Source organism: Lepidothrix coronata, unplaced genomic scaffold (genome assembly GCF_001604755.1).
Source record: "Lepidothrix coronata isolate B3197 unplaced genomic scaffold, Lepidothrix_coronata-1.0 Scaffold37, whole genome shotgun sequence".
Taxonomy (NCBI): domain Eukaryota; kingdom Metazoa; phylum Chordata; class Aves; order Passeriformes; family Pipridae; genus Lepidothrix; species Lepidothrix coronata.
Window position 1 is genome coordinate 7,222,537 of NW_016690217.1, and position 27,823 is coordinate 7,250,359.

General features: G+C 39.9%; 2 protein-coding genes across 2 annotated transcripts; one reads left to right on the forward strand and one right to left on the reverse strand.

Moving 5' to 3' along the window:
- Positions 1-2,030: 2,030 nt before the first annotated feature.
- Positions 2,031-7,691, reverse strand: MBLAC2 (metallo-beta-lactamase domain containing 2). The gene is made up of 2 exons (XM_017812715.1): positions 7,189-7,691; positions 2,031-5,538 (listed from the first exon to the last, which is right to left on the reverse strand). The coding sequence occupies exons 1-2, from the start codon at positions 7,631-7,633 to the stop codon at positions 5,150-5,152; spliced, it is 834 nt and encodes a 277-aa protein (XP_017668204.1). The 5' UTR covers positions 7,634-7,691; the 3' UTR covers positions 2,031-5,149.
- On the forward strand, positions 7,686-24,187 carry POLR3G (RNA polymerase III subunit G). The gene is made up of 9 exons (XM_017812716.1): positions 7,686-7,765; positions 8,142-8,337; positions 11,046-11,174; positions 13,407-13,536; positions 18,632-18,694; positions 19,384-19,434; positions 22,426-22,493; positions 23,332-23,460; positions 23,913-24,187. The coding sequence occupies exons 3-9, from the start codon at positions 11,055-11,057 to the stop codon at positions 23,997-23,999; spliced, it is 648 nt and encodes a 215-aa protein (XP_017668205.1). The 5' UTR covers positions 7,686-7,765; positions 8,142-8,337; positions 11,046-11,054; the 3' UTR covers positions 24,000-24,187.
- The last annotated feature ends 3,636 nt before the right edge of the window (positions 24,188-27,823 follow it).

A 27,823-nucleotide genomic window follows, 5' to 3' on the forward strand; every position in this document is an offset into this window, starting at 1 on the left:
TACAGGTTTCATGCAAGTTCAAGTGAGTTTTTGTTCATTTCACTCTTACAGTAAATCATGTGGCATGAAAATTAGTGTGAAAACATAAAGCTGTGTTAAAAACATACCACGTGTCCTTCCCAGTTCAGTGATTGTAAATGTATTTCTGTGGGCATCTGGATCGAACCTTTAGAAAATACCTGGCTCTCTAGCTCTGGTACAGTCAAAGAAGTGTTGGCTAAGGTCCTGAGCCCTTCTTCCTGTGTCAACGTTCTTTTATGTGTTTTTCCAATTTTAATCGCTTTTGAGTGCCTCATCACCGTCCCAAGACATAGTTGGGCATATGTGGGAATATGCACAGACAGTTACTAAATTAATTTTTTAACAATTAAATTAATTTTTAAACAGGTGAAATTAGGCCACCCAATAAAAGCTGAACAGTCGCGAGTAGCCATGTGCTCAAGACGGTTTCGGGTAGCACAGCAAAAACAAGGGGCAGGTTTATAACACCGTTGGTTTCTAGTTTAATCCCTAATCCTGTCTGTTCCATTTTCCTGGTCAGTGTAGCCACAGCCCTGTCCTTGGGCGGCGCTGCCACCAGGTGGCGCCGGGACACCGGCGCTGTGCGGGCAGGAGCGAGGGGCAGGAAGGGACATCGCTGCGGACATTGGAGAAGTACTGATTGACTTCGAGGTACGATTACACCACGCACAGCAACGCAGGGTTAATGTATAAGACAGTGGTAGTGTGATTTAACGTCACACCAGAGTGCCCGGACTAATGATGCCCCTCAGAGCACTGGACTGCTTTCTGAGTACCCTGGAAAACCCTGTGCCGCACAGGGAGTGCAGTTTGAATGCAGCCCAACCAGCAAATCCCCTGTACTTCAAATTTAGCCTCAAATAAATTTAAAATAAAACCTAATGAGTGCTTTTTCATTGTTTCTCGATCGTTTCTCTGCTTCCTAAGTCAATTTGAATGTGAAGGGACTGAAGAAGTAGTAGTTTTGGAGAGTAGTTTGTCCATGTTTAGACCGAAGTGGTACTGCTCACTGATTTAGGTAACACACACATTAATAATAAATAAGAACTTGAAACAGTGTTGGTTGCCTCCACCTTTATCTCCCTCTCTCCTTCATAACAGAGATGATTTCTTTTTTTCTTTGGCTACAGATGTCTTCTCTTACAAGGCAAGGTGTTGTGCTAGACTTTAGTAGCACTTGTTCTAAAGCTCATCCTGAGCTCTGCTTTATAGCACCCTACAGTCTAAGATTTAACAGTTAGGATGATTTTTTTCCCTGCTGAGAATCTTCTTTTTTGCAGAAACATCCCATGTTTCTGTGATAGTGTCATAAAAGCAAATTTTACTGAAAGCAAATGTTTACTGATGTAAAATAAAATGAGATGCTGTAGAACTGAAGTAATTAAAGTGACTATTTCATTTCCATGTGTATTAGGAACATTATAAAGGCTCCTTACTCATCTGAGATAACTACCTCACAATGTAGCATCTGTTGATTATTAGCTGAGGGTGCTGGTCAACAGTAGCTGAACATGAGCCAGCGTGTGCCCCAGTGGCCAACAGCATCCTGACTTGGATCAGCAACAGTGTAGGGGTTTGACCAGGGAAATTGCCATCCCCCTGCACTTGGCACTGACTCGCTACTTCAAGCTCAACAGAAGCCATGTGACCATTTGTGTTCCAAATACAGTATACAGCTGTCATTAGCTACTGCCTTGTGTGGAGATAATAATCTGTGTCACCACAAACTGAAACTGACCCCCAAATATACATGTTCATCATGTCTAAGTCTTCTGCGTGTGAATTGTACTGAAAACCTAATTCTGATTTGTGCTCACAGGTGGTGGTTTTTTTCAAGAAATACTCGCTCATGGTTTTTATATAAGCATTGCAGCACAAGTTTACAATGCGTAAACATTTCTAATGCAGTCTCTTGCTCAGAAGCATAAACATTTCTGCTAGCAACTTGTAAATACACTCCAACCAGAATGTGTAAGTGCTTCTCTTGAAAAATACCTAGAAATTATTACTTAACTGCACAGGATTATAATATTTTTATTATGATAATCTATGAAAAAAATAATTTTATGTGCACACTGTTGTTTAACATCGCAAGTCTTGACAGATTACAGAACAAAACTTCCCATCTGATTTTTATGTCAATTCCCCAGTCTACTGAAAACTGTAATAACATACAGTTGGATTTTACAAAGAAATCAACACAGTTCTAAATGCTTAAGATGTTGCAATATTTAAAATTACAATGCATGATTTAAATATTTACTCCAAGTAGTGTTAAAGGACCACTGTCAAACTCTTATAACTAAAATTTCCTAAGTCTTAACAAAAATAATCACAGTCCTTTTTAGTTAAGACATATCGTTTATCTAGTAGTGAATTCCTTATAATACAAAAAATAATTTATTGACCCTCAAAAACTACTTTCATTTGGATTATAGCAGCAGCTTACTAACAAGCTCTGTTTTGGGTTATGTGCATGTAAAGCTCACTTCTGAGCTAGAAAATTATCCCCTAGATTTTGGTAAACAAAAAAGTCCAGGCAATTTTGGTTATGAACATATACTTCATGAAGTTAAGCACAGCTTAACGGGGCATTTTGACAGTGATCTAGACATTTAAAGATCTTAGCTAATAGAGATACTGAGCAGAGAGTTAAACACAAACGACAGACGATGGAGGTTATCTGCCCTTTTGAATTTACATGCCTATGCGTCTTCTCATAGCAGCTCAGGTTGTACAATACAGTAAAATCTGGCTACAGAGATTCTAATATTGGATGAAATAAACAAATTTATAGTGGTATAATACTGAATACCAATTCAAAGTGATTTCACTCTCCTAATGAATGTTTGCAAAATTTTAGCAACTGACATCCATACTGGCAGGCTTTGTGACACAAGAGTTCTGTCTGTCTGCCATACTGCACAGGGTTATCTCCAGTGCTCCTACAGCCTTCACAAAAGCATAGAGCACAATTATTACTAGTGTTACACCGCAGATGGATAATTTGCAGGAATTCAGTTACTGTTGGGTAACATGTGACATCATGGCTTCCTCTGGATAACTAGCATAAGCTTTAGTGCTACGTATTTCCTCAGCCTGTTCTAGGCTAACTTTTTATATTTTTTACTCTGGTCAGCTGAGGCCAAGATAAAATGCTCTTGGTTTTAAGACATAAATCTACCCACTAAATACTCCTCATGTCATACACTGACGTACATGGATTTCTCAAAAAAAAAAAAAAAGAGACTGTGATCTGAGTGATAACAGGTCTTTCATGTGCTGCATCTCTGCACGTCTCGCCCACTCATAATTTTGCTTCAGCTTGGAGATAGGCACTGCTAACAAGAACTAGGCACATCACAGCCAATCAGTACAAACCCTGGTGAAGAATATATTCAGACAGTAAAGGCAGGAGTGTAATGATCTGTGAAAGGGAAAAAGCACTACATAACATATTCTCTTTCATCATTTTTAGACAGATCTGTTTTTTATTTTGCAATTGTTTTTCTTTTTTCACCAGAATTTGCACCTATTCAGAGGGCTATCAGCTTCCTCTCCGCCATGCCTTAGACAGAGCCCAAACTCTGGGCTCCCTTTCTATTGGCTATGATGGGGGGAAAAAGCTTCTGCTAAAGTGAAAGCCAAACAAAAAGGCTAAACTGCACTAAACTTTGGGAGAAACATTTGCACTCTTAATAGGAGTCTTAATATATGTCTATGTACAAAAATAACATCAGACAGCATCCTTTTAAAAAAGTTAAATATATATAGACTGTTTGAATAATTGCACAAACTAACCATTTCAACAGCTTATAAATATCACACATTCAATTTTCATAAACAAGTTACAATCCAGTTTAGCAGTTCTCAATGTATTCAACATTGTTTTGGAACAGACTCAAATGCAACACACTTTACGTTTCATAAAAACCATGTGCAGATACAAACACACTTCAGACACAAACAGTAAACAGTTCAAGTTACATTCACTTCGTGGTAACAAAGTCAACCAGCTGCTTCATGCAGTACGCTGGAATATAGCAAGGCCATGTGAAAGCCTCCATCCTTCCCCTAACACAGATCATCAACAACCAAGTTACAATACAGTCACATAAAAATACTCTTTAAGCACAAATAAAACCTTTAAGCCTGTCACAGTCCAGTTCTCTCAAACTTCCAAACCAACATATTCTATAAGTATTTTTATGAGCTCATCAGAAAAAAAAATAAGCACATGAAGAAAAGGCTCAATCTGCTTTGTATAGGCTAGTCTAACACATTAATTCATGAGTTCACAAATTCTCTAATTCCTAACTCACACACATACAAGCAAAACAGTTCCCTAGCTAATGGTGAGAGTGCTCCTGCTTGCTCCTCTCTCCTGGTGCAGCTGGTTCCTTGCGCCACACCAGGAAACATGAAGGCCTCAACAAGTCCATCTGCTGTTGGACCTGCACCAAAAACTTTTTAGATAAGCTGATGTATCTCTGACTTCCAGCTTGGAAGTTTGGTCTACAGAATTTCCGTATGTTAGTGTATTCTAAAGAAACTGCAAGACAGGTACTTTGCAAAGATAAAGATGCAAGTGATGAGGGGTGCAGCAAACACCACCCCACAAGTGGCAATGGCTGCGGGATGGCCCATGTACTCTTTCTGCCTACTGAGTCCTGCATAGGTGTTGCTCTTGCTTTGTCCTAATGGCGCTGCTTCCAGCATATGCTAGGTCTTAGCAAGAGCTCTGTTAGCAAAACCTGAGCAGGAGTTGATGAATAATCACAAACCTAGTACTACATCAACAAGGTTTCAGGTGTGAATGTCAAACCTCCCATTTTGGCATAAATCCATCTGTCAGAATTGTAACAAAAATAAAGTAACATATTTCAATCACAATACATGTGCAAAAGTGCCCTGAAAAAATAGAACAAAAAGTAGCTTTGGCTAACGCTACTAGCTTACACAGTTTTTATAAAAATACAAATAAAGTAGGTAAAAATAAGGAGAATTTTTGCAGCTCACCTGTATCAATTTACCATCTTTTTGCTAATGCATACTGCTTTTGCTTGTATCGACGCTTTCACAAGCCATTTCATTTTACAGAAGGTAACAAATCACACAAAACTGACTGTCACTGAGAAGTGATTCTCGAATTTGTAATGCGAAGTGCTATGCTCGCAATGGATCTCATGGCACAGGTAGAAATCTTGTGACAAACTCCAGCCTGGGAGATGTAGTTGGAAGCTAACCGGTACAGCCTTTCTGCCCCAAATATGTTAAAGTGCCCAGGTAGTACCTTCTCCACAAGTCCTCTGTCCACTAACTCCATAAGGCGCTGGCAGCTTGCAACATAGTCACTGATTCTACTGTAGGGCAGCCAGTCAATCATGGATCCATCATACACCACGTCCCCACTGAACAGAATCTTCCTGTCCTTGTCATGTAAGCAAATACTGCCCCTGGAATGACCAGGCATGTGCATGACAGTGAGCTGTCGATCTCCAAGGCTGATCACATCCCCTGCAAACAGATTTGTTACAGGAAAACATATGAATTTATCATGTTCGTTAAACACCTACCCACAGGCAAAGATTTATAAATACTATTATAAACACTATCTATAAATAATAAATATCTGCAACAACAGAAGCAGGGCATTTATTTTCTTGGTGAGTGCCAAAGAGGTGTCTGAAAGATATGCTTGACAAAAAGGTATTTTCCAATGATACTAATAGTTAACACAGGCTTGGTCTGTATTAATGGAATCTATTCCCACTCTAATAAATTAAATAATGTGAAAAGCAATGGAATGGAGAAAATAAAACAGGAAACAAACAGAACACATCTAAGATGAGTTTCCTTTGAAAAGTTTAAAAGGTAAGTATTTTACAATTTATTATCATTTTATCCTCACTTAAATCACCTAGAATTGCATTCTAGGCAAAAGGAAAGGCAAAAGGAAAGAACATAAACTGCTGGAGGAGAATCAAGACTGGCCTCCACACACATTCTTCATCTCATTCAATAAGATATAAAAATAGACATTTCTTAACATTAGGTAATTTTTTGCCAGTTTAAATGTGAAGTCACTTTCATTAAACCAGCCACTGAACTGATAATTTCAGCAGAAAGTCAGTCTCATGTCTCAGTGAACATTATTTTAGAAACTTTGATATTGTGTTGATACTTAAATGCTTGCGCTTTCACAAGATTATTTTAATAATCCTTTCCTTTTAAAGAAAAAAAGCCTTAAATTTCTGTTGATTTACTACAGCTAAGTGTCACATCAGCTCTTCACTGAATCCTTCAGTAAGTTCAGTTCTGCTTTTCCAAGCACCTATGTGGGATGGTCTAATAAAGCCAAGAGAGTAAGTTCCCAGCCAAAGGTGTCACTTGTCTGTCAGACACCTATCCTTTAACTTCTGCTGCACTGTATTGTACAGTTTAGGTGGTTTGTTGTGAAAAAAACTAGTCCTGTCACCTGTGAAAGACTAAATGGCTTCTCTGATCTGCAACAAGCCACTTCTGTAAATGTTACATCAGTAATAAGCCACTTTTTACAGACGTTTAACATAATTCACGTAAAATTCTGTAAATGCCTGTAAATTCGGTAGAAAGAAAACTGTATCCACAGTACATATTTCAAGAAACTGTTAATTGCATTGCTGTGTCTTGGCAGCTTATAAATAAGGGTCGCCAGATGGCAGATCTGATTGACTCGGTGACACACTGTTCGAAGCCTGAGGATAAACCTGTGGTACTCAATTAAGTCACTTAAATCACTGTTGAGCGATTCTTATTCTAATGGAGAAAAAACCAAACCAAAACCCACAAAAAACACCCAAACAAATAAAAAGAAACAACTAAAAAGCCCCCCAAAATAAACAACCCAGCACCCTCCAAAAAACAAACAAACAAAAAAAAAGGGGAAAAAAACCCCAAACCAACCAAACAAAACCACCCTGATGCCAAATACTTTCAGAACTGCTGGAAACGAGGTTTAACCCACTATGCGTCTCCTTCGTCCCTGCTGACCGCGGCTTGTAGGTCGATGGGAGTGAAAAAACACACCGGTTTAACTATTTTATACGAGGAGCCGAGTAAAGCAGGACGCGCAGGGCGGCAGAGACGCAGCTCCAGGGTGGATAACCAGAGCTCCCGGTTCCTCACCTTCCTGCAGGAGGCGGCTGGGCCGCACGGGCGGGACGCGGAACTGCCGCGCGCTCCAGCCGGGCTGCGGCGGCCGCGCCACCTCCCGGTCCGACAGCCACGTCACGGCCTCATAGTTGTCGCCGCGCAGCAGCGCGGCCGCCTCGGCGCTGTGCACCGCCACCTCCTCGAAGTGCTGCAGCCCACCCGAGTGGTCGAAGTGGACGTGCGTGGCCACGGCCAGCAGCGGGCGCGGCCCAGCGCCCTCGGCCGGCGCCAGCAGCCCGGAGTCGCGCAGGTAGTCGGGCAGGCTGCGCAGCCCCAGCCCGGCGTCGATCACCACGTCCCGCTGCGAGCCCCGCACCAGCCAGATGTTGGCCCGGTTGCCGGACTCGTAGAAGCGCTCCTGGATCCAGAAGATGCCGCCGCCCAGGGGCTTGTGCGCGAACCACTCCAACGCCGACATGGCCCAGCCGCCGCTGATCGGCGACGGAGCACCCCCAACGTTCCGCCGGCGGCGGGCGGGGCTGGCACGGCCCGGCCCACTGCGGCACGGGGGGCGGAGCGCGAAGGTTGAGAAGCGGGGGAGCCTTGAAGGGTCGGTGGGCTTGGCTGCGGCGTGAGGGGGCTGAATCCCCTTCCCTGCCGGGGCAGTACCCGGGGGAGGTGGCTGAGACCCGCCCTCGGGTGGGGGGATAAAGCCAAAACGCCCTGGGCCCTTCGGGGACTCCTGACGGGTTGGGGCGGGGCGTGGCGGGCGGTCAGCGAGGGGAGAGGGAGCGGGAAAGGGACGGAGAGGAGCCGCGTATCCTCACACGGCAGGGATTAGTGACCGTCGTGACAAACCCGTTTACCTTCAGGGACGTCAGATTAAAAAAAATAAACACCCACAAAAACTTAGTATCTAAAGTTCGCTCCTTTCTTCTGTATATGCTCTTCCCTTCAACTGATTGCACCTGCTTGTGAAATGCAAGGGTCTACGATCCACAAAACACAATCGGGTGATTCGTTCTGAGGATACCGGGAACCCGCGGGAGTGCTCAGCCTCCTCCCGTCCGCTGCCGTCCCTCCAGCCGCCTCGCAGCTGCCAGGGATCCCGATTCCAGAGGCCTTTCCCTCCCCAAGGCATCGGCTACCTTCCCCTGAGTGAGTGCCCGAGAAACTGAATACGTAAGTTTGAAGAGGTTTTAAAAGCTTAAATCTGAAAATCTTCTCATTTATAGAGTAAATAACACACAAACTACCCATAAATATGAAAATGCCCCCAGGTGCTCCATTAGACATCCCTCGTGGCAGCCAGAGCGCTAGTTGTAACTTTGTCATGCTTGGTGGCTCAGTTGTTCAACTTTACTTTCCCTTCACGATTTATCCGGTCATCTGTCACTGTCAATTTATGCCATCAGTAGACATAAACCTTCTAAGCCAGTATGCTTGAAAAAAACACAAGTTTGGATAAAAATTTGGAGTTGAAATACTGCTAGTTTTAAACCTTGTTACTTCTCATCAGACTAATGCTCTTTTTCAAGGGAATTTACTCAGAATTAATTTTAAAGCAGCATTTTAAAAATCAACCTTTGTATTCACTACATTTAATGTAGAGCACCTCTCTCTGTGGTAGCTCAACTTTTATTTTGTTGTGTTGTTCTGTTGTTGGACTCAAAGTGGGGATAGTACTTAAATTTATTACTAACAGGATAAGAGCCAAAGAGTGAGAAATAAAACAGTCTTAAAAACATCTTCCCCCCACCCCTCCTTCCATGTTCTCCCTCCTCCCCCGCAGCGGTGCAGGGGGAAGGGGAATGGGGGCTGCAGTCAGCTGTTGTTTCTGCCACTGCTCAGAGACAGGAGTCCTTCCCTTGCTTCTGTGGGCTCCCTCCCATGGGAGGCAATCCTTGATGGATCTCTCCAGCGTGAGTCCATCCGTCGGGCAGCAGTTCTTCCCAAACTGCTGTACTGTGGGTCACTCCTCCATGGGGTGCAGTCCTTCACAAATGAGCTATACTGATGTGGGTCCCCCACAGGGGCCACAAGTCCTACCCAGGAAAAACCTACTCCAGTGTGGGCTTCCCTCTCCACAGGCTGCAGGTATCAGGCAGGACCCTGCTCCATCTTGGGCCTCCCACAGGATCACAGCCTCCTTCATGCATCCACCTGCTCCAGCATGGGCTCCTCCCTGGGCTGCAGGGGCACAGCTGCTCCACCATGGTCTGCACCACGGGCTGCAGGGCCTCAGCTCTGGCACCTGGAGCACCTCCTGCCCCTCCTTCTGCACTGACCTTGGTGTCTACTTTGTTGTTCCCATGTTCTCACTCCACTCTTCCCTGGCTGGAATTCTTTCTGCAGAACAACCTTCTGTTCTTAAATATGTTATCACAGAGGTGTTACTATTACTCCTAATTGTTTTGGCCTTGGCCAGTGGCAGGAAGTTCGTCCTGGAACTGGCTGGCATTGGCTTCACAAGTCAGGGGAAGCTTCTAGCAGCTTCTAACAGAAGCCACCCCTGTAGGCCTCCCCCGCTACTAAAACCCAGACACAGAAACCCACTACACGCACTTAGATAATATAATTGCTCACATTTGGGGCTTGACTGTATCTTTTATCTTTCTCCATTCTGCAAGGCTCACATCTTGCTTTTCATCCTATTTTCAAAGGAGTTTGCTTCTTTTTTATTTTCCTTTTTTTTTTCTACATTCCAGTTAATTACATGCTTAGCCCTAGCTTTTGCTTTGTTTTCTTTCCTAAAAATGATTTATTTAGGGGTCTTTGCTTAGTTGTAGACAGTATTCTGTGCTTCAGAGTGCCATGGAAGTAGATAATGTAATTTTGTTTGATCCAAACAGAGCTTATTTCTCTTGAAAATCACAACGGGAAAAAACTGGCATCAACCTGTTTCTCACTGGCATGTAATAGAAAGGCCATTGCTTCTGTTTAGGGAGAACTAGTTGTGATGATGCAGGTACAGCAGTAGGTATGGAACAGACCTGTTCATACTAAGCAAGGTGCAGTACAGTGACCTTGCAGTCAATGATAAATAGCTTGTGGTATTCCTAGGCTGGGGCCTTGAACTAATCTCTATGTGGCCTTGGGCTGTGAGCAGTAGCACACTGCTCCATCCAAGCTTCTCTTGGATCACACTTCTTGACATCTTACCCCAGTCTCATATATTGCTTTACTTGCCAACCCATGGGTCATGCAATTCATGAGATGAAGGTTGGTGTAACCAGTGTAACCAGTGAAGGTGGAGAGATATGACTGTAAATGTTTTGCAGGCTCTTTTTCTTTTATACCCTTTGTTAAATATTTTAGTTAGAAACAAGCTCCTTTTATCAGCAGTTAGCTTGCATTCCTGCTGCAGTCTTTTGATACCTTTTGATTGCCTTAAGCCTCTTTGCCTGTGTCGCTTCATCAGGACCCAAAACTAATTACTAAGATAAAGGACAAAAAACAATCTAAGGATGAAGAAGTCATGAATGATAAACACAAACTAGATTTTGGAAAAAAGATCAGAAATTAAAGAATGTATTAACATAAAGTTCAGGGTCGTTAAACCTTTATTCCCCCTTTTGTTTCTGGTTCTAATTAAGCTCAATACAGTGAAACTAAGGTTTAGAAGAAGAAAGTTTAAAACTCTTAGGCTGGGAGGTAATTTCAGGCATGCAGAGGTGGCTGGCAGAAATAAGGGAATGGAGCTGATTTTAGGCATGTACCAAATTTATGGTCTGTTGAAGAACCTATGAAAATGGCTTCCTATTTAAAAATGATCTTTCATCTTAAAATGATTGTGATCTTTGTTAGACATTAATTTTCTAGGTAATATATACATGAATTTGAAACACATAATGAAAATATGTATGTTTAAAAATCTGTAATATTTTCAGTACCTCCAAATGGCTGGGTCAGGTAGAGGAAGAGGACGTGCTTCGTTTACCTTCAACATTGAGGCTATTGGATTTGGTAACGGTGCAGCTCTACCTGATGTCATCTGTAAGCCTCCACCACCATTTCCAGTAAGTACTGTGGAGCACATTCTGTGTTCAGGTAAAGTGTGTTCACACTTGTGTTTAAGTAACATAATGAAATATATGAACAACCCCAAGTAGTTTTGAAATATTTAATAGAAGTCACTATTTTTCTTATTGCTAATTCCTGTGTCTTTGCTAACTGTTGTTATTATTTATTTATGTTATTACAATATATATTTAACTAGATTGCTTGCAAGCTGTTAGCATGTTGAAGTCCTCATCATGATTTGGTTTTCTGGACATTACAGTAGTGGTAACACTGGATACCTAAATTCATCTGAAATTAATTTAATTTAATTGTATAATTAAGGAAGCTTAATTGAGTCTTGGCATTTGGGATATATTTGAAAATCAAAGGGGAAGAAAGAGCATTTTCTAACTGTGTTTTGCTGTGCAGGGAAGCTTGGACTATTTTGAGGCAGAAAAGTAGTCTTACAATGTTGCAGTTTTATATAAGAGAATTTATGATTTATGTCAGGATTTGATCAAAGTGCATGAAATTTTTTGCAATCTCATGTGCTATGATACAGAACTTGCAAGTTTTACATACAGTTGGTGCTATGCTGAGATTTCTCTGAATAGTTTTCTCACCCAAGGCTTTGACTTGCGGAACCAGATGCTGTTTATCCTCTTAGTCCAGCATTACAATTAAGCTGTGATTTCATATTACTAAATCATCTGTAACTGTTTCTAATGTGAATGTTGCAGTCTGCTTGATAGTGCAGTTCTGTGCCATCTGAATTCTGTATAATCTGCAGATTCTGAGTTACAGTTAGCCTTGTAGGAGAATTATTAGCCCCAGTATATGTAATGTATACCATGGATAAGTTAAAAATGCTTTCTTCCCGTTGTTGTCGGGATGGACACCACACTGGGATGTCACACAGAAAAGCCTTTATTTCATACAAACATAGCCAATTTATAGTCTCCCCTAGCCAGCGTATTTCATCACCATTGGTGCCCTTACTACATACCCATCTTAAGATTGGCTGCTCTATAGTTTCTGCAACTCAGGGTCACTCTGGCTATCACAGCTGCCCCGCAGCTCCATCCTCCCTGTCCACTTTCTCATCTTTGTTGTTTACATTCCTTCACAACTTCACATCTGCAAGGGCCCAAGCTGTCCACAGCTCAGTTGCCTCCCACATCTTCCTTCTATGAAGAAAGTTTCAGAAGCAAGTTAAACTTCTCAGGGCAAATCTAGTGCCATTTAAGAAAAGCAGAGTTAACCCAGTTGTATAACTAGGGTCAATAAAAAATTCAAGTGTAACAAAAAGTGTGTTACAGCTATTGACTGACACTGAAATAATTTTAAGTAGTGAACTGTTGCTAATAAATATAGCTGTAAGCAGTAAACTCCTTTCATGGCCCAGCTCTGGGACTTGTGATAGGACTTTCTGCAACCTAACACTCAGGTATTTATTGTGCACCATTTGTCATGTGAGAGAAACAACATCCCTTGTGTAATTCTGTCTTTAGGATTCTTGATATTTTTAAACTATTTTTGTATATTTATCTTTCCCAATATCAAGATTCATAGTTAAAACAAAAACCAAAAACCAAACCAAACAAAACATCACAAAAAAAACCCAAAAAACACACACCAAAAAAACCCCAAAAAGCAAACCAACCAAACAAAAAAGCCAACTAACCAACAACCAAAAAACTCCCTACCCAAGAAAATACAACCCCCAAAAAATTCAAGCCTTTACAATTCATTTAAATTCAGCTGACAGAAACTGAATTGCGTGAGGGCCTGTGTACTACCTGGTTGTATGACAGCACTACGTATTCCCATGACAATAGTCATGGAAAAGGTGTCCATGGTATTCAGAAATCATACTTAATGTAGTTAAAACACTGTTTTAGAAGTGGTTAAGGCCAGCACTATGAATGAAGAGAGAAGAAATGGTTTCTGACTAAGGTTAGTGAGAAAAACCGCTTTTGGCTAGTCAGGATGACTATGAATGACTATTTCACAGTCATTGATTTCTTGATACATTTTTGTGAAAGATACAGTCAAGTTATATAAGGTATAAATTTAGATGTAAACATAGTTACTATGCATGTCAGAATGCAATATAGTATACTTGTGAAGTAGTGTAATACATAGTTGCATTCTTCTTTTATTAGCTGTGTTTATTGTAGCTTTTATTAGTGTACCTGTGTATTTGGTGGATATCAAGACCTTATATATAATAAACATGATTTGTACAGAGTACAGACAATAAGCCAGTGCCTCTGAAAACAGGAGAAGATGAAGACTACATGTTGGCCTTAAAACAAGATCTTAGAGGCACTATGAAAAGAATGCCGTACTTTTTGACAGTAGAAGAAGAACGTCAAGGTTTGTGAGCTTTTTATTATATCTTTAGTTACTATTCTGGGAAGGCCGATATAGGGAAATGCATGTGTTGAAGATGAGTTTCATACTAATAATGAGGAAGAAAAAATAGCAACTTAAGCTAATAGGGAATTTTTCTGCTTTTACACTTATTGAAATCATGGGTGACATCTACAAGTGCTATAACTGGAAAGCAACTACTGTTGAAAAAGAAAGGTATGAAACATCTACTCCATTTGTTATACAGTAAGAAACATTTAGACCAACTACATGCAGTCTTTTCAATTATATGCTAGCCTATATGAGTGCAATAGGCATATCTACCTGTTAAAATGCCATAAAATTTTGCATTAGAGCAAAGAAATCCATAGTAAATACTAGTCGTGAAATTCAGCTTTCATTGTGTAAAGATATACTCAAAATAATCAATGTTATATTTAATGGATGAACATTCTAAAAGGTACTCAGCTTTTTTTCCCCCCTAAGTCCATTCAGGAAATCTTAGTAAGTGTTACTGACAAGTCACTGGAAATGTGAAGACCGAGGTGAAGATAAGTGATTTACTGAGGTTTGCACCAGAAGCAGAGCAGGATTAGAAGCCAGATCTTGATTTTATTCTGCTTGATCTCAAAATTTCTTTTGCTTGCATGTAATTAAATATTAACATAGAGGTGCCTAGCGTAATCCCCTCTGAATTTTGTTAATTTTTGTTCATGGCGTAATGGTGAATTCTAGATGGTTTTGAGACTGTGCAGGTTTTTTTATTAGGCCTTGACTGTTACACTGAATAACACACCTTATTCATTGTCCACTTGTTCTGGTACTAAAGCCCAGTATAAAATGGAGCAGTGCCCTACAGTGTGAGCAGTGAATACACTGCCAGACTGACACTGTGGTTCACAAAAGGCAGAGTATTTCCTCTGACATGCAGCTGGAGGCCAGCAACCACTGGGACGCAGCTCTAATGCAGCACAAGCACAGACCAGGGTGGACCCTGACAGTGCAGCCAGATAAAACTGGTTATGAGGCAAGAACAGATCTGATCCTTGTTTCTAGATCCCTTTATGATGAGATAAGAACTCTAAATGACTCTATTATCACATTGTCTCAGTTTGAAGAGACTGGAATGTTTGCTAAAGAGGATGAGTTATGAGACAGACCAAACTCCTCTCTCTCAGCAATTGTAAATTCAAAATTAAGGGGCTTTAATTGAGGAAGTGTGGAAAACCAGAAGAAATAACAACCCTTTATTAAAAGATTTATGTATGTTGGCAAGAACAGTAATAGAACACAAAAAAACCCCTAGACAATAGTCCTGTACCCAGAAGTTCCCTTCAAACCAACAAAAAAAGGTCTGAACACTTCTCTGTCCTTAGCGCAGTTCCAATCACGGCCGGCAGGGGGCGCTGTTGGGTCACTGGAGGTGCAGAGCCTGCAGTGCTCGGTGTTGGCCTGCAGGGGGCGCTGTCGGGCTCTGGCGGTACCACACGGGAGGGGTCTGGGGGTGGTCTCGGGTCGCGGGAGAAGCCAAAAAGAGAATGGGGACCCTTCCCCAATGGGAGAAGGGGGAAAGGAAAACAGTTCACCCCCATGGAACTCACTGTTGTCCTCAGATGACGGTGTCCTAAGACTCCTCCTTTCTTCTCCCAGTGAGCACAAAAACTCTCAGATGAGAACGCAGCAGGTCCGGGATGGAGACAAAGACAGCCTGCCTGCAAGTCAAGGCCAGCAGTCAGGGCTGACCAGGGCGGGAAGCCAGAAAGCCCGGCCTCCAGGCCTTCTCTCCAAAAGCACGCATGCAAGACCCCCGTCTCCGTCCCAGAGCAAGAGCTCAGCCAAAAACTGACTTCTCCCTTCTAAGGAGTCCAAGCAACTCGCCAAAACTCCTCCCTACCTTCACCCAGCCTCCAATGGGCCATTTGTTAGGAATGCAGCTCAGGTGGCTAGACCCTTTGTAACGTGTCTTTCCTACAGTGGGGGCAGGGGGAAGAAAAATTCCCCCCTCCTGGATTTCTAACCTATAACACACATCTTCTCTTTCATCTTCTGAGTAAACAAATTTCAATCAGTTTGGATTCTCATTTCACTAGAGGCTTGCTGTGCTTTTGATCTTCTTCAGGCTTGAAGTTTACCATTTCCATTAGAGGCACAAAACAGGAAACTGCTATGCCTGAGAGCCAGTCAGGGTTATTTCCAAGGAGCCTGCTGCTTTATGAGAAAATGTTATCTCTCTTTTCCAACTTTGCCTTATGTGATTGTTCTTACTGATCACCTCAAAATCATCTTTGTTTCTGCAACCTTCTTTCAGAATGGAGAGATCTCTCTCTCTTGCTTTGTTCCTTAGTAGAACTACCAGCTTGGAATACTGGTTTTTAATATCAAAATTGGAAATTGCAGAGAAAGCGGGTAGACCACTTGATAGACTGAAATAATGCTCTGAATGTTCTCATCATCTCATCATCTTACCCTTACCAAGGGTAAGTTGGTAAGTTGAGGTAATTTTTTATTAAATCGTAAGTTGTACAAAAATGCTGCATCTGAGGGGTGCGGTATAATTACATCAGGAGTGGTCTGCAGTTTAAAAAGCTTGTTTTCATATCAGTCATAGTGTGCAGTTGTTTCTGGGACTGCACTCTGGCAGAAGTGGCCTAGTTTTAAGAAAATTGCATTTATCCCCCAGAATAGACTGTTTTTAACTGATCTTTTCTGTTACCTGGTTTACAGCTGTTTGCTCCACTTTATTTCATTAAAACATCTGGTAGAACTAAGAGGAGGCAGGAGGAGGACTGTAGGCAAGAACTTCATAAATTGGCTTTGCTACAAAAGTGACTGGATTGTTTTAAACCCTCAGCACAACATCTCTGAGCCAAATGGTCCTTGAAAGTGCAAGAAGGGAAACATTTTAATTAGTTGGGGTGTAGCTATCTGTCTCATTATTCAGGTAGTAAACAAAAGCTCCATATAATGCTACCTGTCAAATTTGATGTGTTAGTGTGCCATATAGAATAGATTTTCATCATTCATTTCACTGCTCATGTTGAGTGAATAGTAGGCATATTCTGTAGAAAGTTCTTTATTTTCCTCATTAAATTAGCTATCATTTATATTTTTCCTTTAGGTATATCTGCTATGACTGGGTGACTGCCACCTTGGCAGTGGCTTTGAATGAATTCATTAGTTGTGAGAGGTGTGAGTCAGTCAATGATTTTTTGTACTGATGGCAGTATTCACTAAAGAGCCTTGAGCTGAAATCAAAACTACTGGCTTCTTTTCCTCTCTTTGCTGACAGTTTCCTACAGCATCTATGAATGCCCCTGTTATTTTAAATGCAGGCTTTTTCTTGAACAGTTATAGGAAGGTTTTCTGCTTGCCCTCATCATAACTAAAATTGAGCTTCATTTATGATATTTTCTTTCTCCCTGCTGAGCACACACTTGAAGAACGGGATGCCATCCTGAGGAACCTAGACAGGCTCAAGAAGTGGGCCCATGAGAATCTCATGAGGTTTAATAGACAAAGTGCCAGGTGCTGTACCTGGGTTGGGGCAACCCTCAGTATCAACACAGGCTGGGGGATGAATGTATCAAGAGCAGCCCTGCCAGGAAGGATTTGGGGGTGCTGGTGGGTGAGAGGCTGGAAATGAGCCATCAATGTGCATTCACAGCCCAGAAAGCCAAACATGTCCTGGGTTGCATCCAAAGCAGTGTGGGCAGCAGGTCAAGGGAGGTGATTCTGTCCCTCTGCTCTGCTCTGGTGAAACCCCACCTGCAGTGCTGCATCCAGCTCTGGGGTCCCAGCACAGGAAGGATATGGACCCGTTGGAGCAAGTCTAGGGGAGAACACCAAGGTGATCAGAGGGATGGAGCAGTTCTCCTATGAGGAAAGGCTGAGAGAATTGGGATAGTTCGGCCTGGAAAAGAGAAGGCTTCAGGATGACCTTACTATAGCCTTCCAGTACCTGAAGGAACTTAGAGTAAAGATGGGGCAAGACTATTTATGAGAGCATGTAGTGACAGGACAAGGGAAAATGGGTTCCAATTGAAGCAGAGCAGGTTTCATAGATATAAGGAAAAGATTTTTTACTGTGAGGATGGTGAGGCACTGAAAGAGGTTGCCCAGGGAAGCTGGTGGATGCCCCATCCCTGGAAGTGTTCAAGACCAGGTTGGATAGGGCTCTGGTATAGTTGAAGTTGCCCCTGCCCATGGCACTAGGTGATCTTCGAGATCCTCTTCCAACCCAAACCATTCTATGATTCTATGTTAGAAGTATTTAACTTTAAAGGTCAAAGGCTGTCTCAGTTACTATTTTTTGTACAATACCCACAGAAACTATCCCTGTCTGAATAACGGGTTATTAGTGCAATCAGACTCACTAATTTTGCATGAAGTGGATTTTGCAGTTGTGCATGGTAATTCGGTAAGTAAAAAGGGGACTGATTTAAAAATACTAAAGTTTTGATATTGCTTTTGTCATTACAGATTTTAAGTAAGAGGTTTTTTCAATATAAGTAGATGTGCTTACGTTGTATGACCACTTATGATGCATTTCTCGGTTTAGTTCTTGTACTGGATTGTACTGTATTGTACTGTAATGGATTAAAGTGTGTTGCTGCTATTTAGGATGGGATGCAAAGCTTTTCCATTGCAGAAGTACTGAAAGTTTTGAAAGGTGATGATCAGACTGAGACACAGCCTTTTGAGAACTGGGAATTCTGGATGGTTAACATAGTGGTGTTAAATGTCACTGACTGGTTTTGTAGCAAAGGTTTGATTGTGAAAATCTTGAGGAGTATAACAGTTAGTGTTACATTTGATGTTTCAAACTAGTTTCCCTTATTAAATCTGCATTTTATAATTTCATGCTTTTCAAGGATAAAAGCATAAATTATAAAAATTTTGGAGTGCTTTTTCTGTTGTTTTTGTTTTTTGTTTTTTGGTTTTTTTTCTATTTTTTTTACGTTCTTGACAACAAGAAAGTGTTCAATGTGGGAATAAAAAAATACACTGTATGTTTAGTTACAGGAAAATATCAAGGACTATGTCTGGATTGCCTGTTAAATCAATTGAAGTCAATAACTCTTTGTATCCTTCTCCATAGCAATTGAGAGGTACAGTCAAAAGCACCAGGACAGTGAAAACGAGCAGAAAACATGGATTCCAGGTAGCATTTGAGGCTAATTTTCTGTTGACCTGTGAAATGTTCTGCTCTTTTAAGTGTTTGATTCATGATTTTTCAAGCAATAAAAAAGTATGAAAATCCTTACCAAGTCATGCGTTTCTTGTTGAGCGTTATTGTCCTTTGCATGTTTTCAGATCAAGGCAAGTATTGTTTTGTCAGAAAAAAAAGGGGGAAAAATCTGATCTTATTTATTTACTGAGTTGTAACAACTGATTTGCAGCAAAAATGCAAGCTTCAGCTCTGACTTCAGCTTTTCTTTTTCCTGACTCATCACACAGATACCAGTTTTGAACTGGGAGCAAACACTGATGTTACTAAAAGTAACCCAACCTGATGTCTGTCATGGGTAGTCATACCTGTATAGCTCACTACTGCAAACTTAATTACATAATTTAAATTGAAGGGCCCATGGGCCACTGGAATGGCTGAACTTGTCTCTTTGGGATAGAGGCCAGTTGTCATTATGTGGGGGAAATGACAGTCCTGAGTCCAGTTCCTCGATTTAAATTACAGCTAGAATTCCCTAAAACTGTTGTATGCTAAGACATTTCAGCATCCATGTAAATAGGATCAAGAACAACAGGGGCCTGTTCCTTTCCTTGGTGAGTTACAGGGAGAGGATTACTGCAGTAAATCATCATTTTTCTATATTAGAACTATTTTCTGTACAGATTGGAGAAGACTCCCAAGAGAGATGAAACCAAAGAAGACAACCAAAAAAGGTACATTATATATTTTTAAGAAGCAAATAATACTCTCTAGTTGAGAGACAGAAGACATACTGGAGCTGGTTAGAGGAAAAAATATTGTAGAAATGTTAATTAGTCCAAATAATCAGTTCTTTTGGCAGATTTTTTTCTAAATAATTTACTAGTCTGCCTGCCTTTTGTGGTTTTTCCTTTGTTTTTATAGGATGTTTTAACTTATTTGTGCAGATTTATCTTCCTTTCCTGACTCCTGTATGGATGTATTTCAGTATACATGTAACAGTGAAAAATTAAAAAAAAAAAAAACAAAACACAAGCCTTTTTATTTTGAAAGCTCGTATCTTAATCAACACTCACCCTTCTATTCAATAAGTAACTGGCTGTTCAGATTTCCTTTATATTTTGGGTTTCTCAATTATTTATTATTTGGTTGAGGTTTGCATTTTTTTAAGCCTTTTATATGTGGTTTAATGTCGGTTGTTTTCTGTTTTTCCTAGTTTTACTTTTTTTGTCTGTTTTCAGCTTTCTTCTGCAGAATTGTGAACCAGATCCTTCAACAGCAGTTGGAGCTGGTATTGGCTGTTCTTTTAGGAAAAAAGATTTTGTTACACAGCATCATTTGTTTCAAAGTATTTTCTAGTGTGCATGATTTTTTTTAAGTTCCCTATAGAAAGCTGTTGTTCTGATGATGTGAAATAACACTTGGCCTCCTGTATCTAGCCATCTATTTATATATAATTGTATATTTTCTTCTTCTTTTTGTCCAAGTCCCTCATGTGGCATTTTTCAGTTCAAGGGTAAAATAGAAAAAGAAATGGAAATGTGCAGTAGTGACAAAGACTGGCTCAGCTGGAAGCTTTGTTCCTTTTAATAATGTCATTGAGAAGCATGGTACTAAAGGTAAACTGTAAGATTCAACTGAAAATCAAATACTTATTTGCAAAATCTCTAAAGGTGGGACCAGAATATACCTACTTTTTTCCCCCCCGACAAGAGGAAACCACTGGCTTTTGTAAGCCCATGCACAATAGGTAGCTCCCCAAGATCAATGAAATAATAAATAACTATTAATCCTTGTTTAAAAAATATTATGATTAAGAGAAAATCACTGCTCACTGTGGGATCTTTCCTCTTTCTTTAGTGCCAGTTTCTCTATTGGCTCTTAAAAGTACATTTTCCTACATGGCTATAATGGCGAAGAGATCAGGTGGTCATCAGAATTTGATTGGATTAAAAAACAGCTTCCCTCGAAAGCAAAAACTGTGTGGTTTAGTTTTTTGGGGGGAATTCTGATGATACATAGGGCATACAAAAGTTATATGACTCAAGACATTTGTATGTAGCTGGTCAGTGACACATCAGCCCTCCTGGTACATATCTTGCTTGTATTTTGAGGACAGCTGACTTAGATGACACTTTAACCCTTGTGGAACAAAGGTGAGTGAGTCAAGAGAATTTGCACAGAAATTCAGCCAGGCTTCCTACCATTCCCCATTGTAGCATGCAGGAGTGGTCTGGGGATCCCTACACAGTTGCATGTACAGGGGCAGCTTTATTTTTACATGTCTTTCCCTTCCTCTTTCTAGTTTCCCTGAATGTTTTAACCAAAGATCTGACCACCTGCCTTCTTAGTGACAAAACTTTGGATAGAATTCCATATCTCTCCCACACTGACCCTGGGCTACGGAACACAGTATTCTAGACACCAGCACTGCCTGCCAAAAACAAAACAAAAAAATAAACAAAAGGAAAAAAAAAAAAGAAAAAAAAAGGTGCTGACTGGGTTCAGCTGACATTGTAGGCCAGCCATATGCATATGTATATAGCAATCAGGTACATGCATTTTAGCCCAAGTACTTCGAGAGTGGGTATTTGGAAATCAGATTAGATTGTATTCCCTTGCCCCTCTAAGGTATATGATGTAGAGAACTATTCCACTTGAAGTTCTACTAAAGATTGGTCAGTATCTCTAATTTCATGATAAGGGCTAAAGATGCTTGGCATTTAAAGACAAATCTTACATGTCTGTTCTATCTGCATTTAATCTAAAAGCCTACAGGAGTTTGTGCAGAGATGATAATTCTGAATTGCACTTTACACTTGTTTTCCTTAAAAGCCTACTTCATTCTGGATGTGTTTCCTTTGATGTTGTTCATATTTTACAGAGCAGGTTGACTCCCCTCAGCTCTTTGCAGTGCTTTAGTCACATAATTGTTTCCTAGGCAAAACACTGAAATAAACTCAGTGTTACATACGGCAAATGCTTTTGACAAAATACAGTTGTTTGCTCAGCAGTTCTCAGGGTTCTGCTTCCTTGAGTATTAGGCTGGTATTTGGGCAACTTTGATACAGGGTGCTGCAATTCAGGTAGCTCTTACCTGGGTGTATGGAAAGCTATTTTTGACCTTTGCTCCACCATATAATTAATCAGGGAGTAACCTGGTAAAGATTATGTTCATGAATCAGGGGGCTAGGTGCAAATACATTCCATGGACTCATTAGATGAGAGCCAGCTATGGCCCAAGAGCCATGTAGCTACAGTAACCATGCCTTCTGTGTTACAGCTAATGAACTGTTGTGTTCTTTTTTTTAAATCTACTTATCTGAAGCACCCAGCTGTCATTACTGTGTTGTATAAATTAGTAACAATGAATTTCTATCTTTTCAAGATGATGAAAAATAACAAGTGAGATTTTGTTCTAGTTTCATAACATATTGTGAGCAGGTAGTTGACAAGTCTTTTGTGAAGCTGGACATCATACTTTAGCCAAACCTTTGGTCAACTACTTGTTCAAACTGAATTTCAGATTGGCCTTCTAGGCATGTCTTACATAAACCAGGCACACTTCTATGAATGATGTAGCTCAAAGTCTAAAGTAATTTTTATACAGCCAGTGTAGGATTTCCCTGGCATACTCAAGATGTAAGCACGTAAAACCAAGTAAAACAAAAGAATTTGTGCTTTCCATATTAAAAAAATAATAGTGATGTATTTTATTTCATCAGGTGCAAAACCAAAAAAGGCAAAAAACTTTGAGCCTAAAAGTAATCTGGATGTGATAAAAAAAATTGAGGTAAGATGTGCATACTCTTTCTAAATTGTACACTAGAGATTGCTGAATGAAAATGAAACCTAGTATGTTTTTTGGTATAAATGAAATAACCAGAACAGCCTTTATTCTGGCCTTGTCATGTTACTCTGGCAGACAGCTATTCTGCACTGTGGTGGCACAAGAGTTAGAGTAAGGATAGAGCCTGGATAGCTCCTGTTTGTACCTGAACACAACAACCAGTTGCTCTTCACTGGGTAGCAATACAGACTAATGTGAACAGCAGAGCTACTGTTGGAGCTTACTGAAGGAGAAACTGGTGCCAGAGCTTTTAAATCTATTGCTGTTTCACCATTCTACTGATGTGAGAACTTAAACAATTTAGTAAGTTGAGAGGAAAGAAACACAGAAAGAGAAACTTAGGAAGTGACCTCTGTTTTGCAGGCAATTACTCACCATGTGGGAATGGGAAGCTTAAAGGTGGAACACCTTTGTATTTTTTCTTGTAGTGATCCATCAGTTGTTTGGTGCAGTTATATTATTACATAGAGTATATGGTATTGCTTTATCAATTAATGACATGGCCTTCTCCTGTCAACTGTGCTCTCAGTGGATGGTAAAGGGAAATCATCATCTCAGTCTGTAACACAAGCCATGCTTTTTTAGCCTTTAAGTGCGATGGCTGATGCTTGACCAAGTCTGTATGAAGTTCCTGTGCTTCACATCATATTGGTTTAAATGTCAGCATTTTCACAGCATTGTTATGCTATCTTGCTGTTAACTGTAGTTTAATATTTTGGTATTATGAATAGCTGTAGCTGTAATATGGGATTACCTTGTAAAGCAGATTGCCTTGTGACAGGAGTTGGAAAAGAAGGATGATAAAGAAGAAAAATCTGAAGATGAGAAAGACAAAACAAAAGACAAAGAAGGTGAAGATGATGAAGAAGCAGAAGAACCAGATGAATATGATGAAGAGGAACATGAAGAGGTATAATGTTAGTTTTCTTCTTTATATATTGAGTACTGTGTTGGCTGGAAGCCAAAGAAATGTCCCTAGCTTCTCAGATGCCAAGGGAGAGTTGTTGTGGGAGGCATTATTACATTAATGATCTTTGTTGCACTGTATTTTGTTGTAGTTCATTTAAATGGGTGTTTTAGACTTATTATTCACAAAGAGCTCCGAGAAAAGATCTTGCACACAGGAATGTGTCCTGCCACAATCAATACATACAATTACTCTTTTTCATCACTAAAACAGTGATGCCTCTTCTTTCATAGGTATCAGAACTTCATTGCAGTATTTTCCTTTTTCTTTGCCAAGAAAATAAAATCTACTACTGTTTTAAAAGGTGGGCACTCAAATGCAGTTTAAAGGATGTTTCTTTTATAAATTGTCTTCTCCACAGATAAAATGATAGATTTTTTCTTCAATTGGTTTAGGAAAATGACTACATTTCCTCCTATTTTGACGATGGAGATGACTTTGGTGCTGGCAGTGATGACAATATGGATGAAGCAACATACTAACTGTGGTTGCTAGGTGCTACGCTGCTCAAGCCTTACACTATTTGAAGTAGAATTCTGGAGGTAGGCTGAATATCAACAGACCTAATGCTTTAGCTCCATTGGTTTTAAGCAGACTCTCCAAAACCACATTGGAGTTTAATTGTATTATGCTGTAAAAGAGGATATGAGATCCTTTGTTTTGTTCTTTTGCCAAGTGTTTTGCAGACATGCGCCTTTTTAAGGTCTTCTGGAATGCGCCCTGATGGAGTAAGCTATATGCCATTGTGTCACCTCTGTACAGAAGAAGAATGTATGCATTTTACTTGAAATTGTGCCTAAGCATTTGCACTAGTCAGTTCTGTGCGTCAGCAGTGAAATCTTGAAACCAGTCATGAAATTCTTGATGACTGCAGCAAAAGAGATATGGCCTTTATGGACATAAACTGCTTGCATTTGGCAGCTGACTTCTCTGAAGAAGCTTATGTAACTTCTGAGTTCAGGTGACTAGAAATAATTGATGACTAAGCACTTTAATATAAACTGACTTGAAAAAACCTTAGAAATATAGACAAACAATATGACAGTAATTTGAAAAGCCATTACTGTAGTTAGAAGAATACATTGCCTTTAGTATTTTGGTAAAATGTATTACATTACCTTTATGAATCACCTTAAGTCATAATTAAGGACAATTTGATTTAAAAAGAATATATAGCAGAAGTTAGGAAATTACAAAATCCTGGTTTCACCAGTTAGTGAAAATTTCAGTCCTTTGCCTCAGTTTCTCTGCCTGTTACAGTCTTTCTTACCTCACAGAGCTGTTAAGTGAGAAGGCAGATGATATGTATCTATGTAATTGTTAATGCATTTGTTTACTTCCTACAGAACAAACAAGACAGAAACAGACAGCAAATCAATAGAAAATAAACCCCAAAAATGTAAGAAAAGAATGTGGTGCAGTATTTTAATGCATGAGGTTTTAATTAGAAAAACAAGGGGAGAATGCTAAGAATAGCAAAACCAGAATGTTTGGAAACATCAATTTTATTTAAGAACAAAAGCTGAAGTGCATTCTTTGTGTCATCTTTTGATGGTACAAAATATTATTGGTCAGTGTAATTACATTACTATTGATTGTTGTAGTTTTTTGGGTTTGGGGGGTTTTTTTGATTTTTTTTTTTTTACTTTCTTAAAACATGTTCCTGTTAATGAGTGCTGTTACTGGCTCTAATGAAAAGTTTTAAACAAAACCAATTCTTTTTATCAGCAAAGGAAACTACAGTAGTTTTCCTTGCATGTCTGGCATTCTGTCAAGCAGTACTTCACCTCACTTGACTGGGAAACAGTTCTGCATTATTCTGTGCACTTCTATATGCAGTAAGAATTTAGTCCTTAAGGTGTAGCTTTTAAATGTTCTGATAAAATACGTATCATATGTAAAGGAAATTAAATGCTATGCAGGTCACACCTCAGAGGTATACCACTTTTATTTTGAAGTGTTTATTGACTACAAATGTTTAATAAAGATTCTACTGCATTGCATAGGAAATACATTCTTTCAGTTTTTTTTAACATCACACATGTCAGCAGTTAGGTGTGCCTGCTTCTTGTGTGTGATATACAAAACAGAGACAGAAGATGTGAATGAGGTAAGCATGCTGAAAACTAAATTCACTTGCCATAACTGTAACTGCTGCTGCTGGCTGTTTGCCCCAGCAGGGTGAACAGTGAGACTCCTTCCTGTATCCTGATAGCAGACAGTAGTTCTTGAGGACCAATGACTTCCTCCACCCATCATACTGCTAATGGATGAGGCAACTGCCTCCCTGCTGCACTGTTGAGAAATACTACTCTAGCAAAAATCAGGTCTTTTTGAGACCTTTGAAAGGTAAACTGTAGTCACTGTCCTCCAGAGGGAACTGCAAAGTCTTAGGCTGGGCCCTCTATGACTGGTTTAACAATGGCAAATAAAGCCATTGCTTAGGTACATGCCAAGTTCTGCAAGGTCACAGCTCTGTGCTAAGGCACTTTTAAAGAGCAGTGAGATTGTGCTCTTCAAGAGGTGCAACTCTTTTTAGAAGCTGATTTTCTGATCGCTTAGAATTTATTGCAAGACCATAATGACAATGAAACTGTTCTTTGGTTGTCGGCAGACTTCAGATTTTGACAGGCATCTATTCAAATCCTGTATTTACAGCATAGAAGAAGATTGCTTTCTGTGTGTAGTCATATCACTATCTAAGAATTTCACTGATCTCTACCTTAATTTTTCATATCTACTTCTGGGAATTTACAAGTTCTCAGAAACTTATGCAGAAAAGTTCCAAGTTTACAAGGCATGAACAGGATAAACCATTAAGGCTGCAGTTACGGTATGCTAGATGTAAATGCTATATGCAGCTACTGCCAACAAAATGCTTGCTAGCCAAGGATTTTTATTTTAGATCATACATAAAAACTGGCCAAAACAAATACAAGTAGGGGCCTCCTGTAATAAAACATGCACAGTATGTACAGCTAAGAATATATTATATGCACCACTTTCACCGCTGTCTAAAATAAAACCTTTATTTTACATGTATTACTTATGTTCTTCTAAAAGCAGAAGAGCAGAAGTATTTAAAATAAGACTTGCATCCTCACCCAGAACTGTTTTACAAAGTTGTATTTTCAGGCTTTATAAAAGTTATACAAAGACTGTTTGTGACAATATATTCCAAAGAATAGCAGATTTAAAACATTTCAATTTTATATGATCCAACACCGCAATACGCACTTAAGTTAAAACCAACTTCCCGATCAATATGTTGCAATTGATCCAAAAGGTGATTTACCACTCAGTTATTTTGTGTTTTGTTGTTGTTTTTATTTTTAAGAAGTCAGTTTCTGGAAGACTAACTTTACAGATTTTAACTTAAGTCAGATTTAAGTTTCTTACAGAGCAGTTACCCTGTTTATCCAGAGCTGATGTGATGATGCATTTCCAGTTGTGTTGAACTTTGGAAAAAAAAAGTAAAGATCCCTGCATCCTGGAGAAAGCCATGTCAGCTGATCTTTGTAGTTTACCAGGACCAGGAGTCCTACAATCTTGGAAAAAGACCTACTGCATCTTCTGATAAAAAGTGCTGCATGAAATAAGCTATGTCATACATTTGTAAAAACATTCCAGGCTCTTGATTAGAATGTAATACAGTCCAGTTAAAGAGCTGTCCCTTTATGTTTTTCCAAGGACTACTTATCCTAAGGTAAATCAAGGGGACAGTAAGCCACAGGTATTCCAACACTGTAAAGGCCCAAAGCCTGGGACAAAGATCTCTTCATCTGTGCCACCATATAACAAAAAGCATCAGTTAACCACAGACCTCTGTATCCTTACATCAACAGAGACCTTCCTGACCTAGTCAGACCACAGCCGAAGTTAATTTCACTTCTACACCAATGGCAATTTAATACCCATCAGTTCAGGTATGTGCAGTAATAGCTGCACATCACAATAGCTAACTTAATGTGCTTTGACGAATCTGTAAGAAATGGAAGGATAAAGTATTAGAACTGTTGAGATTTCAGGAACAGAATGATGGGGGAAGAAGCAAACTAGTAAATAAGCTTGCAGCAAAAAAGCTGACACATTATATACCAAGTTTCATACCTTACAGTAAACATCTGTCTTCATGTGCCAAAGCTCTCTTGTCTGGACTAGAGTAAGTCCTTTTAAAGTTTTAACCCTAGAAGCTGTATCACTTTAGCCACCAAGAAGTATTTTGCAATGCAGTTTTTCATATAGCATTACCTAGAACTGGTACCTCAGTATTTATATTTGTGTTATTGGCATATTGTCTTCGTGA

What these genes read in the sequence shown, in the direction of transcription:
- MBLAC2 (XM_017812715.1), bottom strand. Translation starts at nt 7,633, where the DNA reads ATGTCGGCGTTGGAGTGGTTCGCGCACAAGCCCCTGGGCGGCGGCATC. An exon ending in CAGCCGCCTCCTGCAGGAAG is followed by an intron (nt 5,539 to 7,188) that starts GTGAGGAACCGG and finishes ATCTGTTTGCAG; the next exon opens with GGGATGTGATCAGCCTTGGA.
- POLR3G (XM_017812716.1), top strand. Translation starts at nt 11,055, where the DNA reads ATGGCTGGGTCAGGTAGAGGAAGAGGACGTGCTTCGTTTACCTTCAAC. An exon ending in GCAGAAAACATGGATTCCAG is followed by an intron (nt 18,695 to 19,383) that starts GTAGCATTTGAG and finishes TTTTCTGTACAG; the next exon opens with ATTGGAGAAGACTCCCAAGA. An exon ending in AAAGAAGACAACCAAAAAAG is followed by an intron (nt 19,435 to 22,425) that starts GTACATTATATA and finishes TTATTTCATCAG; the next exon opens with GTGCAAAACCAAAAAAGGCA.